Source organism: Mycteria americana, chromosome 1 (assembly GCF_035582795.1).
Source record: "Mycteria americana isolate JAX WOST 10 ecotype Jacksonville Zoo and Gardens chromosome 1, USCA_MyAme_1.0, whole genome shotgun sequence".
Classification (NCBI taxonomy): domain Eukaryota; kingdom Metazoa; phylum Chordata; class Aves; order Ciconiiformes; family Ciconiidae; genus Mycteria; species Mycteria americana.
In genome coordinates, this window is record NC_134365.1 from 9,647,038 (window position 1) to 9,662,267 (window position 15,230).

At 38.1% G+C, this 15,230-nt stretch overlaps 1 protein-coding gene across 2 annotated transcripts in view; it reads left to right on the top strand.

The window, feature by feature from the left end:
• SEMA3D (semaphorin 3D) overlaps window positions 1-15,230 on the top strand; it is a 151,433-nt gene that overhangs the window by 71,085 nt on the left and 65,118 nt on the right. For both annotated transcript variants that reach the window (XM_075489611.1, XM_075489681.1), the window contains exons 4-7: window positions 5,097-5,159; window positions 6,900-7,019; window positions 11,454-11,547; window positions 14,844-14,972. In XM_075489611.1, the coding sequence (XP_075345726.1) occupies window positions 5,097-5,159; window positions 6,900-7,019; window positions 11,454-11,547; window positions 14,844-14,972 (406 nt within the window). The remainder of the gene's footprint in view (window positions 1-5,096; window positions 5,160-6,899; window positions 7,020-11,453; window positions 11,548-14,843; window positions 14,973-15,230) is intronic.

Genomic DNA, 15,230 nt, shown 5'->3' on the forward strand with positions numbered 1-15,230 from the left:
GCTGAAGCACGTGTGCAGCGTCAAGCACGTGAGAGGCTCCCGTGAAACCCCCAGGGCTGCTGAAAGCCGTCGACCTCAATGGGGCACTCAAGTGCTTGCTACTGGCATGAGCGTGACTATCTTGGGGACATGAAACTGGAAGGAGTCACGTTGGTCAATTGGTCTCACTCCCTGCTATCACCAGCAACTACCTCATGTAGCAGTTATTCCTTTCATAACCTGGTCCAAATCTGCTGTAAGGGGCCTTGTGGGGTACTTCATGCAACTTCTTTAGCAAGGTTGTTGCTACAGATCACAACCTCGTTGGTCTGATGTTTCAGATTTGTTTATTTTTAATCTACGATCTATATTTATTTATGACTGGTTTATACCCATTTCCTCTGACTGTTTATAATTCTGGTCTTTGTAGCCCTTTGATTCTTCCTGCAAAATATTACCAGTCTTCATATGTATTAATGACGCTTCCCAACTCTGTGTCATCTGTACATGTTGCAGAGCGCTGGGTTTTTGCCAAGGCTACTGAAGGGTATACGAAATAGGATGAGCTTTGACAGTATTTCTTGAGGAACTCCATGGATAACTTTCTACCACGAGCTCTTTACTTATCAGACCATTTTTTCTTGTAATAATGCCTATTTTTGCCAGCTGAGCTAATCGGTTTCCATGTGGCAGCTTATGAAATACTTAATTGGAGCCCTGATGAAGAGGAGCTCTACCACATTAATGTATTATGCAATTCAGCAATGTTAGTAAAGAAAAGTACAATATTAGGGTGGAATAACAGCTCTTTACCAAGTTATATTGTCTTTTGTACCACACTCCATTTTCATTGGAAGCTTAAATTATTCTTTCCCTAACTAAAAATTTGTTTTGAAGCCTTACAAACAGATTAAATAAGACCAATAGGTCTGTAATTTGCTTAGATATCTTGTGTTCCTCCTCTTTTGTATTGTGACAATATATACTATTTTCCACTCTTTTGGTAAAGCCCTGCATCATCCAGATTTAGTTACTTCATTAGAAATGATACTTGGAAAATCTGTAATTTCATACAACAGTTTCTTTGGAATTGGAGTTCCCTGTTTTATTTTTGAGGCATCACTTCCCCTAAGGATTTATAGTCTAAGTGTTAGCCTAGGAACAAAATTGGATAGAGAAAGATAGATACAGAAAGATGAGGAAAATACTTGCTTGTAACCAGTATTGTTAATTCATGATAGATGGCAGCTGAAATGAAACTCTTAGAAGTGAGTTCAGCTATTATTTATGTATACATATAATGATAAATAATCATCCATGTATCAATGTATGTATGTAAATAATCTTCTTTTTTTTAATTCACTTTTCCCTTTTCATTCCTTTCTTATAGTAAAAATGCGTGTTTGGAGGAAGGAAAAATGTTACTTTTATAAATTACTCTACTCCTGATCTGAAAAGGACCTTTGTGGTTTTTAATGTTTTGTTTTAATCAGAAATCAATTTCCAGCTACCCTTTAAAGTGATACCTTATCTGTGCTACATTTATGTACGACTTAATTTTGTACTCCTGGGAGGTTTTCTTTCACTCTGCTAGCAGAGAACTTATTAACTTGCATTTATTAGGAGAATTTAATTTCTTTCCTGTTGCTAAATTTAAGAAAATATTTGTAGAATGATTTAAAAGTAATGGTAAAGGTGTTTTTTTTTTTTATTACTGGGCTATAGAAGATAAAATCAGGAAATCATGACAGTAACCGACCTTTGGAATTTTGATACAGACATTTGCAAGGAAAATAAACTGAAGATTAAGAGAAGAAAATAATCCTGTTTAAGTATTTTATTTATTTCAACTAGTTACATTCTTCCCTTAAATTCAGTAACCCCACCTAGGTATCCTAAGATTTCTCCAGACATTTCAGATACAGATGCAACCATGAAATATGTAATATATATAATTTGTGCTGTTTGTAACATAAAATAATTATAATTTTACATGTCAGTAGTGTTGTCACCATTGTTACGTATTGTTTGGTTGTTTGGGGTTTTTTTTCTTTCTTTGAGGTTTTACTTTTTGAGGAATTTAGGAAAAAGACTTTGTTAAATAAGATTGTTACCATTGTGAATTCAGCATGTGAACTGAAAAAAATTATGAAACAAAATGACCAATTTCAAAGCATCAAACCATCTACAAGCTCAAAGATTTGAAATATAAAAGAAACTACCGGAGCAGCTAGTCTTACTTTTTGCATATTGTGAAACTAAGTAACTAGTCTGAATAAAATATAATACTAAGACTTAATTTCACCCTCTACAGAAAAGTCAACACAGATGCGTGTAAATAAGCTTATGCATGTGAAAATTCAGTGAGACTATTTTACATGTATAAAGCTACTTGTGTGTCAGTGTTTGAGGGAACCAGACCTGTGGTACTGTTACACAGCATGTGATCTAATAAAAAATTAAGTTTATGCTTTCTTGCTCAGCACATTGTCTCGTTATTTATTATGCAATTTTCTTGACCTACTATAATTTAGAACTGACAGTTTCTGGGAACCTCTTATTTCTCATATGGAAAGCAAATAAATATCACTTTAACTCCCCCATATATAATTGCAAATTGATTTTAAAGTTGGATCACTTAGCTTCATTTTTCATTGTCTAATGTGGCCCTATATAATGCTAAATACTGAGGCTGTTGAGTAGCCAGAAAGTAAAACAATTGATTTTTTAATGATAATTGGCTGTGGTCAATTATCATAGAAAAGGGGGTGTGTATATCTCAGCCTTGTATGACAAACACTATTTCCCATGAAGGAATCTGTAGAAGAATTGAGGGTAGAGTCGAGTCCCTTAATACATGATGCCTTCGAGCAGATGTCTTCAAATGTAACTGGGCCTCCCAAAGCAGGGGTCCGGTTCTTCTGTGTAGTTGGCAAGGAGAGCTGGGCATTTTCAAAAGCCTACAGAGGGACATCTTGTCTACCTAACTGGATACTTAAACTTTGGCCAAAAATCTCCAAAAACCCTCAAAGACCTCTAGCCTTCTCCGTTACTGATACAGGAAACTTGGGCATAAAGTTTATGTACAAGAGAACTGAAGATCAGATCTCAGCTTAAGTCTCCTTGCCCAAATGTATTTGGAGATCCATCATCTTATATTCCTCCAGCTGTTCCTTTTCCTCAGCTTTTCTTCACCAGCACCTTTTAAGCCTCAACTCTCCTCTGTAACCCAGTGGCACTTGCGCCAGACCAGTGCTACGAGCGAGATTCATCCCACTCTGCCCAGGCAGAGCCCCCATGAGTTCACTGGTGCTACCTGCAGCTCCTCCCGATGGCTTTGCAAGGTTTCCAGTACTTTCCTCCATACTTTCTGGCGTTGTACACTGTGTAATCCAGACACACAGGCACAGCTGATCTCAGACCGCGTTTTTGTACCTGGATGCTATCACGACATCACTTTGAGAAAATGCTCTGGGAAAGTAAATTTGTGCTCTGGTGCTGAAATGTTGTTATACTGCCTTATCTCTGACTTTAAGTAAATATTGCTGTGAAGGGTTAAAGTTTAAGTAACTTAAAATACATTATCTTTACTAAGAGCTTCTAATCAGAAAGGTAACTGTAAATTCACTTGAGAGGAAATTAATTTCCTTGCGGAAAGCTCATATATCCATTTTCACTGGGAAGAGAAGAGGAAGAAGTGAAATAAAAGAATGTCTCCAGATTGAGAGGAACACTGACTGTAGATTTTGGACAGTGATAAAGCTATTTGACACAGGGCAGTCTTTCGCTTTCCTTACCGGTGTGGGATTGAGCCTGTGTATGTGGCAAGCCACATCCTACAAGGTGCCAACAGCTGGGTGAAAGGGAATATTACAGCAGTTAACTCCTCTTGCACGTGGTTGAGTTGTGCATCCTTCCTTCATGATGGCTTTTTTCTAATGCATATTATAATAATTTTTTATTCCTCTATATTTCACTATGTAAGGTTTTATAAAGTGTGATTTGAGACTCAACATTACGCTAAAGCATCTGCGACTACTAGTAATCTGCATACTGGTTCCTGGGACTTGAGGCAATTTCCTAAGCAATATTTGCTCAAAAATTAGTGGTGGTGTTATTATTAGTCATGAGAAATGGCTATAGCTTTGTCTTGTCAAAATAAGAAGGAAAAAAGATCCATGCTTAGCATGGTGATTCTGGAAGACTTTATATTTAGCTTCTATTTTGAATTTAATAGAATGAAACATACTAAATAATATCCAGTTTTGACTGTTTAATTGAAATCAGTGAGCCAGAACCTAAGCTGTTGTTCATTGATATTTCTTCACTAACATAATTGGGGTTACAGTAACTGACAGTAATTTGTCATCTGGCTCCATCTACACCAAAACCTAGTTTATAGAATTCTGCAGTGCAGATGAAAAAAAAAAGAGAAATAATAAACAAATAATATATGCTACCAATTATCTAAGGTATATGATTCTCCTGTATAGTTCTATGTAATTTTCTCAGTAAACTCAATTAGCGTTGATGGGTGACATTTTTAAACCATGCACTATTGATTTCTGTCAAATGTACTTTTTGTTCAACAAATTTCCCTTAAGCTACTTTTAGTTTTTTGAACAAAACTTCTTTTCATTTGAAAATTGGCAGTAACAGCTAAGTATTTTTTTATAACGGCTTTGCCAAGTTCACTGGACCAAATTCATCACAAATATAATTTGCCTTGTTTTGCAGTCAATTTAGTTTCAAGATGATTTGGCTCATCATATCTTTGAGAAAAACACACAATTCATAACGGTGACAAGGTGTGCTAGCCAGATCAACTAAGTACATTTTAAAAGTACATATAGCCAATGAAGAAATGAACAAAGAACGCTGGTTTTGATTTAAAGCCACTTCACTTTTTGTAATGGAACCCTGTATTCAAAGTCATGTTCATTTCCATTTACATGCAAATTCCTTCAACGTGCATAAATCTGTTTCAACTCTTCATTCAAGGAAATAGTTAAACTGCAGTCACAGGACAATTTATAATATTCATAATCTAGTTAAACTGCAGTCACAGGACAATTTATAATATTCATAATCTTTGTCTAATTTTAACTATGTTACAGATTTACTGGCCTGCGGCAAAAGAAAAGGTAGAATTATGCAAATTAGCTGGGAAAGATGCCCATGTAAGTATGGTATATATTTTTTTATTAGTGCTGAGAATATTGTATATTCATGTATTTGTTTCTAAATGCACAAAATGGGCTAGTAAGCTGTTGTTACACTTTTTTTCCTGAACTAATGAACTAAGTGTTTTTTCTTCATTTAAAAAAATATTGAACTTTTTTTTTTTCTTTAAATGTTAATGCTTCAAGAAAAAATGTTCAATATTGCAAGCAGGAATCATGCTAAGCCATCCATGTACGTAATAACAGTGCAGCTGAGAGACGAATGGACTTTTCTCTGAATCGTATCCCAGGCAATACTCCCCTGAAATCCTTTCTTTCCCATCAAACTGCTTCTTTTTTCTTGGGAATATCCTGAATGTAACTTCATTATAATTCATTAATGAAACAGAGTAGCAGAGCAGAGTACAAATTAACTTAATTTGCAGACAGCTGCAGTTAAGGTTAAAACAAAATCTCAGACTCATTAGCTTTTCCCTGAAACTACAAATCTTCTTTAGGAAGTCTCTTTAGGAAGTGTATTTAAGGTACATTCATATATACAATAAAACTTTCATATCTCTTTTGCACAGCACAGGTTACATCATGTGTCTAGAGCCCACTATAAGTGTAAACATTTCCCGGCTGTATAATAAAATTTCTTCCTTTTCTTTCCACAAATCTCGTGGTTTCTATCCAGCTTGTCTGTTACCAAGGTGGACTCCAGCTCAAAACATTCTCTCAGCTATCTGCCTGAGGAATTTCAACTTTTTATCCTAACTTATTGCTACCCTTATCTTTACAGCAGGCAAAAACTAAACAACACCTCTGCTGAGCCCTGGGAAAATTCTGATACTGGTCTATATGGAGGATTTGTGCTGCTCTATTTCTACGCTAAGACAAAAGGAAAAGGACTAGAGAGGGGAATATTTGTTTTGGACATAGATTATTAATATCTCCTTTTTGCTTCCTACATTGTCTCTGCAGCTTGCCTTTCGCTTAGATGTAGGGTAGTAGCTTGGACATATGCATAGCTCTTGTGTATTCCCTCTGAAGTACCTTGTTATATGTATACGTATTTCTTTAATTTTGGGGAAGGCTGCAGCAAGCCTTTCCTGCCACCCCACGCAGCACCCTTTAACACCCTTGCGGTGTGCGGCAGCCTCCTGTGCTACCTACCAGCAAGGACCAAGCCCAGCTAGAGCCAGAACTGACCCAAGCATCCCATAGGACTCAGAAATGCCCAAATAAAAGTGACCAGTAGGATGTGGTTGGTGCAAAGAAAATTCACTCATACACAAAACATACCCTTGGAAGTATGTTGAAGCCCTTCAGTCCACCACAATGAATTCTATCATGTAATCATTGGTGTTAAAGCTTGCTCAGAACCCTGAACTGGGAGCAAAGGCAGGAGGATTGGTAGCCAGACTAACCCAATGGCTCTCCGACCTCTGCCCAGTTGTTGACAGAGGTTGTTTGCTATAACACAGGCTGGGCAGATGTCCTCCAAACTGTGCTGTAACCACAGAGCTTCTCGTGGCTGTAAGCATTATAGCAGGCTTGCAAGTCTGATGAATTGCCTGGTAGATAGCCACTGCAAAATTGTAGCCATCACAACTTTGAACTATTTAGTAAACAGTCTCTGCTACAGTAGTTTTGTGTTTAAATACACCAATACTATGGCTATAACCTAGTACAATGTATAATGTGAAAGAGAAGAATAAACATGAAAATCAACCTTTCTCTTTCTTTTCCCTATAGACAGAATGTGCCAATTTTATCAGGGTTCTTCAGCCCTACAACCGAACCCATGTTTATGTCTGTGGCACAGGAGCATTTCACCCTCTCTGTGGATACATTGAACTTGGAACTCACAAAGAGGTAATTTATTTTCCTCACTACTCTGATATGTCAAGGAATAACCCTCATCTTGTTTAGCATTCATCATCGATTGGAAAATACTATGTGAGTGTGTAAAAAATGAACTGACACCAGCTTGCATAAATAACAGGGTAAATGGTGGATTTTGCAGGTCAGACTGGAACTCGCGTTCTCACATTTGATATGTATGTATCGCTTTTGAACAAAAAAGCACTTTCCTCAGTAAGGCTTAATACACAAAGTTCTTCAGAATGACACTTTCATATGATTAACTAAGTGAAGAGAACATTTAACCCAGGTGTCTGTCTTTCTAGTAAGTAATTTCCGCACATATTTTCTGCTTATGTACACACACACACACATGCAGAGTTCAAGATGACACTCGTAGTTCTATTTTTTAATGTAGAGATACTCTTGGTCCATGGACCTTGCGCATGACAGTAATACAGAGATTGTAAATGGTCTCTGAGCCTGAGTCCAAGGATGGCATCTTAGGACTTCGCCGATGGTTTGCAGCCCTGTTGCTAAGTAGATGTTGGGTATCCTCCATCCCTAGTGGCGTATTCCTGAACTGAAATTAACAGCTGATTGGTCTTCATTTGCTGGTGACAAAGAAATCTCTGTCCTAAGTGGCAAATGTTTGAGACCTAACCCCCACAACAGAAGCATTTTGGTGTTGTGTCAAGCAGCCACTTAGTACACAAGTCTCTTTTTAACTCCTAGATGTATAACACCTTGCCTATATTTATAACACTGGCTCTGTTCTCAGACGGTGTCAAGATGTGACCTGTCTGGCTGCTTGCCTGCGGTGCAGGCTTCCTATGCTGCTGTAGAAATAGCTTTCTCTTTTCTTTGGGTCTCGGTGAAATTCTAGAATATAAGAAATGAGGTCTAATGATATGTTATTAAATGTGATAACCTGAAATATGTACACATTGGAGTTATTCTGACATATGGAATCAAGGGCAGATGCTCACAGAAAAAAAGAAAAAAAAAGAAAAAAAAAGAAAAAAAAGAAAAAAAAAGAAAAAAGAAAAGAAAAAAGAAAAAAAAGAAGAAAAATGAAAAGGAAAGGAAAGGAAAGGAAAGGAAAGGAAAGGAAAGGAAAGGAAAGGAAAGGAAAGGAAAGGAAAGGAAAGGAAAGGAAAGGAAAGGAAAGGAAAGGAAAGGAAAGGAAAGGAAAGGAAAGGAAAGGAAAGGAAAGGAAAGAAAAGAAAAGAAAAGAAAAGAAAAGAAAAGAAAAGAAAAGAAAAGAAAAGAAAAGAAAAGAAAAGAAAAGAAAAGAAAAGAAAAGAAAAGAAAAGAAAAGAAGTTATTAATGCTTGCCCAGGCTGAGACCCATCATTATATTCCACACAATCTGTGAGTTGAGAGGGGCTGCCTATGCTACAGAAAACTGAAGCTGCCTGAAATCTGTATGGGGATGTTCTTTCCCTAATAAGCCATTAATCCTCCTGGTATTGTTTGGTGTATGCTGTATACTTGGGCTTGCAAAGAAATAATTTTGTAGACTTCTTTGCCTCACTACTTTAAATATTCCAGTTAAAGCAACTGAAATTTTAGATCCCTTGTATCATGCTGATTTCTTAGCCTGAATGATCAAATACACAGCTGAATTGAACAGAACAGTTCTCAGCAAGAGTATAAGTAAGGCTCTGGTTTACCTCTGGGTCATTAGCAAGATGCCTTATTCACTCTACCACTGCACCTTTAACTACTTCATTTGTGAAGGTTGTTTTCATCAGACATTATGAAATTATGGATTTGGTCTGATTGTTCAGTCCAGCAGCCAGTCTAGACGAGGGGTCTGTCTCAATTAGACGTGACCAATTACCTTATGGGAGGAAATGGAAGAAGAATCCCAGTATTGTGTTTCCTAATCCCCTCACTGTCTCCCAGTCCTGCCTCTCCTGCATTCCTCCTGGTTGCTCAGCTGCAGTGGTCGACTGGACGGTGTTCAGCACTACTCATGCCTCTTCTGATGGTGAATCTCTTCTACAGCCTCCTACTGAATTCATAGCTTTGAATGCCATCAGGCATATTTTCCCTTTCCTTCTTGGACCCCAGACACCTCACAGCCAATGTCCTCACGCTGCCTCTCCAGATAAATGTGACAAGGCAGGAGGGTGCTGAGGACAGACCCATTGACATGAATTTGACAGACAGCAAATGAAAATGTCTCCTGGTTGTAGGAACTGAAGCCAGGAGTCCTATGTGGTAATTCAAAGCACTTTTATTGCAGATCTGTTCTTTTAGTCTTTTTTTCTTTTTTTTTTTTCTCCCCCCCCCCCCTTTTTTTTTTTTTATCTCTGAGTTATAAGAATGGATAATGGACATTTGGTAATTAGCAACCTCTACAGGAAGCTGTGGGATGCTTGGGAGAGCCAGGGCCTGAGATAGCCTCACGGAGGCTGTGAAACCAGGCAGTGCCCCGCTGACCTTTGAAAGCTGCTGGTGGATCTGCCCAGTGGTCTGCTGGCTGGTGACAGTGCTGTGAAAACAGAGGGGAAAACAGTGTGGATCAGGTGACTCAAAACCACAGCACACACTGCTTTTGAAGCAGTACAAATCCCCTACGGGATCACACAATTAAAGGGGATTAAAGTCCTAGTCTTGCTATTGCTGAAGTCACTGCCAAAACTTCTCTTGGCCGGTGAAGAAGAGGCTTGGCCCAGCTGGTGCTGTTAGCCACAGCTCTCCGAGGGATGCTCTTTTCTTTGAAAGCTTTGTCCAAAGTGAAAGCAAGAAGTTAATTCTGTGTGAATGCCTGGTAGTGTCCATTAGTTTGTCTGGGTGAAGTCTGAAATATTTGATGTTGAGCTATAAAGCCCCCAGTCCCCTGAGTATTGCCGGACGTGGAGACAGCCTCTATGCATGTGATACAGCCAGGGTCCTCTGAGCAGCTCAGGATTGCACATATTAGAATAAAGGCAAATGGGACACTAACATAGCATTGTCACAAAAAAATGCTGAATTTTTAATTTAGTTTTGTCCTTGGTATGCTCTGATCCACTTTAGCCTGAGAATTTGGTTTACCTGATATCCCACAAGTTTGGGAAGATAACAAGAGTTGTTTGATGATTAAATTCTGCTTTGTATTAGGCAGTATTGCTGGAGGAAATGGAATTTATATTCATAGATTGGAATTGATTTTTCTTTTCTCTTAAGGAGCTTAATTATTCAATATCCTGGGCTTTTGTCTTCTGAGCCTAGAGAGTTTAGGAGACAACTCAATGAAATAGAAAGGTTTGGTCATTTATAATGTGATGTACATTAAAGATGAATTGAATTAATGTGTTGTGAAGTCTGATCCTACGTGGCCATCGTTGGGCATACTTAACTGTCGTTTGTACTCTTCAGTCCTCTTGCAAGGAGGAGGTATAGAAACAAATAATTAAAGTTACTTCACCCTTTTTTAAGTAATTGGTTAAATCATAGAGGTGTTTTGGGTTTTTTTTAAACTAACTTCAAAAGTTATGTCTCTACGATAGACATTAAACCCACAATGATTTGATTCCTGAACACTAGTGGGATTTTAAATATGCCTGTAGGTAGGAGAGGATGTTAACAGTATGTCTGTAGGCAATCTCCCTTCTCTAACAGCAGCAGAATTCTGAAAATCAAGTCTCTCTATCTGCAAAGACTTCTCTTTGCTCCTCTGAGCAATCAGTTTGCTTTCAGAAAGACTCACTACGGGTTTCAGGTTAAGCGTGCTTTTAGGAAGCTAATGAAAGGAACAAGTAAAAGCATCCATTTTGGCAATTCAAAACTATAGTAAAACTTCAAATTAATGCTTACAACAACTGAATTGTTGATTGCCCACTGAAAGCATCAGAAATAGTTTTTAAATAATATATTTTCTTTACCTTCCTCTATGCCCTTATTCTGTGGTCCAGGAATTAATCACAATGTATTTGGGAACTGCAAGGAAGGATCTATTCTGATATCTCTGTATCATTAGCCTTGTTAAAAATAACAAGAGAGAGCATATGCTGCTTTCATTTAAAAGGGGCTGAACTGTGTCTGCCGCGAACATTATTCAGCAGTCCCTGGAGAAATTTAGGAGTCAGCCAGAATCCCTTTTGGGTCTCCTGTTGCAACACACTCTATCAGCACTTTCCCAAATAGAAGCCAGTGCCTTTTAAGTACAATCCAGCTTTTAATTTGAGTAGAAATGAACAATGCATCTTTTTTTCTGAAAAGAACGGTATTTTTTTAAGATTTGTCTTTCACTATAGAGTGACCAGGATATGTTAATACAATGAGTGAAAAAAAATCCGGGTGTAAAAGAGAGGCACGGACTGTAAACATCAGTGCTGAGATGACAGCTGTATGATCTAATACACCTTCACTTCATATGTTAGCAGAACAGTTCGTCTAAGTGAGTTTTTCTCTGCAGCCACACCAGGATAATGAATATGTGTTTATTCTCAGGAAACGGTATTCCGGCTGGACACTCAGAACTTGGAGTCTGGCAGGTTGAAATGCCCTTTCGATCCTCAGCAGCCGTTTGCTTCAGTGATGGCAGGTAAGAAACCATCAGAGCCAGACGTGGCGATGGCTTCATACATGAGCTTGGGGTCAGGGGCTCAGCAGATGCCGTCGTTGGAGCTCCCCTGGCGTTAGTCATGTTTCTGACGCTGGTTTGTGCTCTCGGAGCTGAGGGAGCCTTCAGTCTGCAGACACCAAAGAGCTGCAAATGCAGCAACACAAACAGAGGCATCTGAGCAGCTGTGAAGCCTCTGCCAGTTGAGCGGGAAGGTGGTTTCATCCTCACCCAGTCATTTCTCCTTTAAGAAGACAACAAAAAAACCACATGGACGGACAATGTTTCAAGCGCTTCTGGGCCTCTTTCTGCAATTATCAATATGTTCTGCCCTTTGAAGTCTGCTGACATGCACTATTTCCATAAATACATTTTTGAGGTTTCTATTTACTCGAGTAGCCACTTCTGAAGCTGGAAGCCTAGGAACAAGATAGTGCAATCTGCCTGCTGTGTGCATCGCAGCACTGTGTGGTCTGACATTTGGTGCCGAGGAATGTCAGCTTGACCTCTGGATTTCAAATCACTATAAGAGCTACTTTTGTCATGGTTTGGTTCATAGCTTTGGACAATTTTCATTTAACTTGTCCATCAAGCATATGAATACAAGATAAGAGTGAAGCACCATGACGTTTTCATTTACAGCCAAAGAGCAGTGGTGACAATGCTTTGAAGTATCAGTCACTCTGTGTTATAAAAAGAATATGACTAATGTTCAGTCTTTATTCTCGGATAATAAGATAGATGATTTGTGATTCTGACCCAACAGATGGGGCAGGACTTCCTTTATTAAAAACAATAGATTAAAGGCAGTACGTATTCTTCTCAGGGACCCCTAGTACTGTTTAATGACCGTGAAGTCTATTTTAAAAATGGGATTCTAGAAACTTTAACATTTTTCTTTTTTTTTTTTTTTTTAATGCAATAGAACTCCATGATTTATTATAGCATTGGCTAATTTCAGTAGCACTCTAGTGCTTTGAGTACTCTATTAAATCTTGTGAAATGAAGAAGATGCCATGTTTTAGCTAACTAAAACATGAACTTCAGTACATAAGCATTTTCAGGCTAGATAAAATTAATGGTCAGGGTATTCTAGTATCCCTTCTCTGACTATGCCTGGTGTCAAGTGCTTTGCAATAATGTACAGGGGGCATTGTACAGAGTTACAGGCCTGACCAGGGAATGCGTTCTTGGCCTGTCTTTTGATGACTACTTTATTCCCAGAAGTACTAGTAAAGCAGTATAGCTCACGGATAAAATACTGCCCTGGGACTCAGGGGAGCTGAGTTCCCGTCTCTGCCACTGACAAGAGGAGTAACCTTTGGCATGTCACTTCTCTCTGCCTAGTTTTATTTGTCTGCTAAATGGTGATAAAGATTACTTGTACCATTCAGAAAGCACTTTGTAATCAGTTATACATATATGAGCTAAATAATATTTCATTATAATTTCACTCATGTATGTAGGTTAATACAACTGCGTAATTTTCATTCTTTGTAAAAATGCGTAATCGCTTTTGGAATTCTATACAACATTTCACCCCAAGTAAATTCCACAGATAAATTTGAAAAGATAGTCTTTTTGACTGAAAAATCACCTGCTCATCATCCATCTTCTTCTACAAATTACCGCTCACCAAAACTGTCCTGGAAATAACTGGAACTTGGAATGAGAGATGTGCTGAAAACGCCTTGTCAGCAGAGCCTAAGCAAGGATGGAGAATTGCTGTTAGCCCTTCAGATTTATCGATCACTGAGTGCCTGTCAGTTAGCAAACACCAATTACCCTGCCCATTCCTCATTATGACAAATACCTTTCAGAATGCACTATTGTTTCTTTACAAAGGCAACATGCTGTCTGAAAGATGTGCTTTCCAATACTGTCATGGAAATAATACATAAGTAACAATAATAATGAGGAAAAAAGAAAGCTGATAGATCTTTTTTGGCCAAATAAAGTGCTTGTGGATCGTGGGTTGCGGTTTTGTTGGTTTTTTGGGTTTTTTTTCCCCCTTGATCTTATTTTTTTAAGCATATTTACATCTTTTGCAAATGGAAACACACAACATCTATGTTGAATGGTATTTATTCTGCATTCACTCTCAAATAAAGGACTTCTCTTTAAAAAGATCTTGTGAAATGTTTCCACCCAGAGTGCCAGAAAACCTGGAGAAGGAACTCCTGGAAGGGGATTTTTATGTATCATATAGCTTTTTATATGATTATCATTTACGAACATTAACCTTTTTTCTTTTTACAAACTCCAGTGTTTTGTTGTTGCAAGTCATTAAACAAAAACCAAATTCCTCCAACCAATAAAGCTGTCTTGTTATTTTGCAGAAGAAAGAGAATTGTAAAATGCACTATGCAGTAAAAAAAAAAAAAAATCACAATGATACTGTTTCTTTGCTTCTTTGTAGAAAAGTACCAAGATCTGAAGGAAACCAGAAAACATTGTGCAATTCTTAAGGTTGTGAAGTTTTGCATTGCCCACAAAGCTGGCAGACTAAATAGTAACTGCAATTGCAGCAAGCACACTCTGCTGTATTATAGATATAGTATCCTTGTGAGACAAATTCTGGCTACCTTATTCAAGCAAGAGGTCTCATTTATTTTAGTGGGACCACTCGCTATGTTAAAATGATCATGGTTTGGGTCTGTAGCCATATTCTTACCATTAACATATTACATGGTTGAGGAGAATTCCCATAGTGCCTACATTCCTCTTCATGAATGAAGTGTTGGACGGAGATCCCTACACCAGGAAAGGGCCAAGCTGTGCAGTTCCCATAGTCAAGCATTCATTCATCACATTTACTAGCTCAAGCCCAGGAGCAGCAGAGCTGTCGGAGCTGTGGCAATCTGGGACAGAAGAGCTAGTTTGAATCGATAGATGGTCATGTCCTCACCATGGCCCCCAGGTCCATGGTCAGTGCTCACAGGGCAGGATGCTCAGATCAAATACACCTTTATACCCTGAAGAGCCCAGCACCCACTAAAGCCTGGGGGATTTACTTTTCTGAGTGATTAAAAGATCTGAAAATTAGACTTGGACTCCTTTACTTCTCAGACATATAATTACAAATATTACCCTCATTTAAATGTAAGTAATTTCACAGATCCCAAAATCCCATTAAAATATAAACCAATAATATTTAAAAACATTAAATTAGTTCATAGGCCAATTAAATGCAGGTGTGGTTCACCCAACAAAACACAAATAATTTTAATTTTGTTTACCCCACAGCTGTAGAAACCCTATTTCTTTTTCATTTGCAGATGAGTATCTTTATGCTGGAACAGCTTCTGATTTCCTTGGCAAAGACACTGCTCTAACACGTTCTCTGGGCCCTTCTCACGACCACCATTACATCAGAACTGACATTTCTGAACATTACTGGCTTACTGGTAAGATCCCAAACATATGCTGTTGTCATTTGCGTTGTCCCTGCCTCTCTGAAGTTAATAGCCCCTTTCTTATATAAATATATGTCCAGTAACTATAAATATAGATATTGTATCATGGTATCTTTGGATTACGTAGGCTTTTTTTAAAAAAGCTCAGTGGAACAAAAATGCACTTGAGAAAAGTCACAGAGGTGGAAATGCTAATTAAGGAAAGGGTAGAGGCGTAAGACCTAATCATTCTTTCTGTCTTTGATCTAT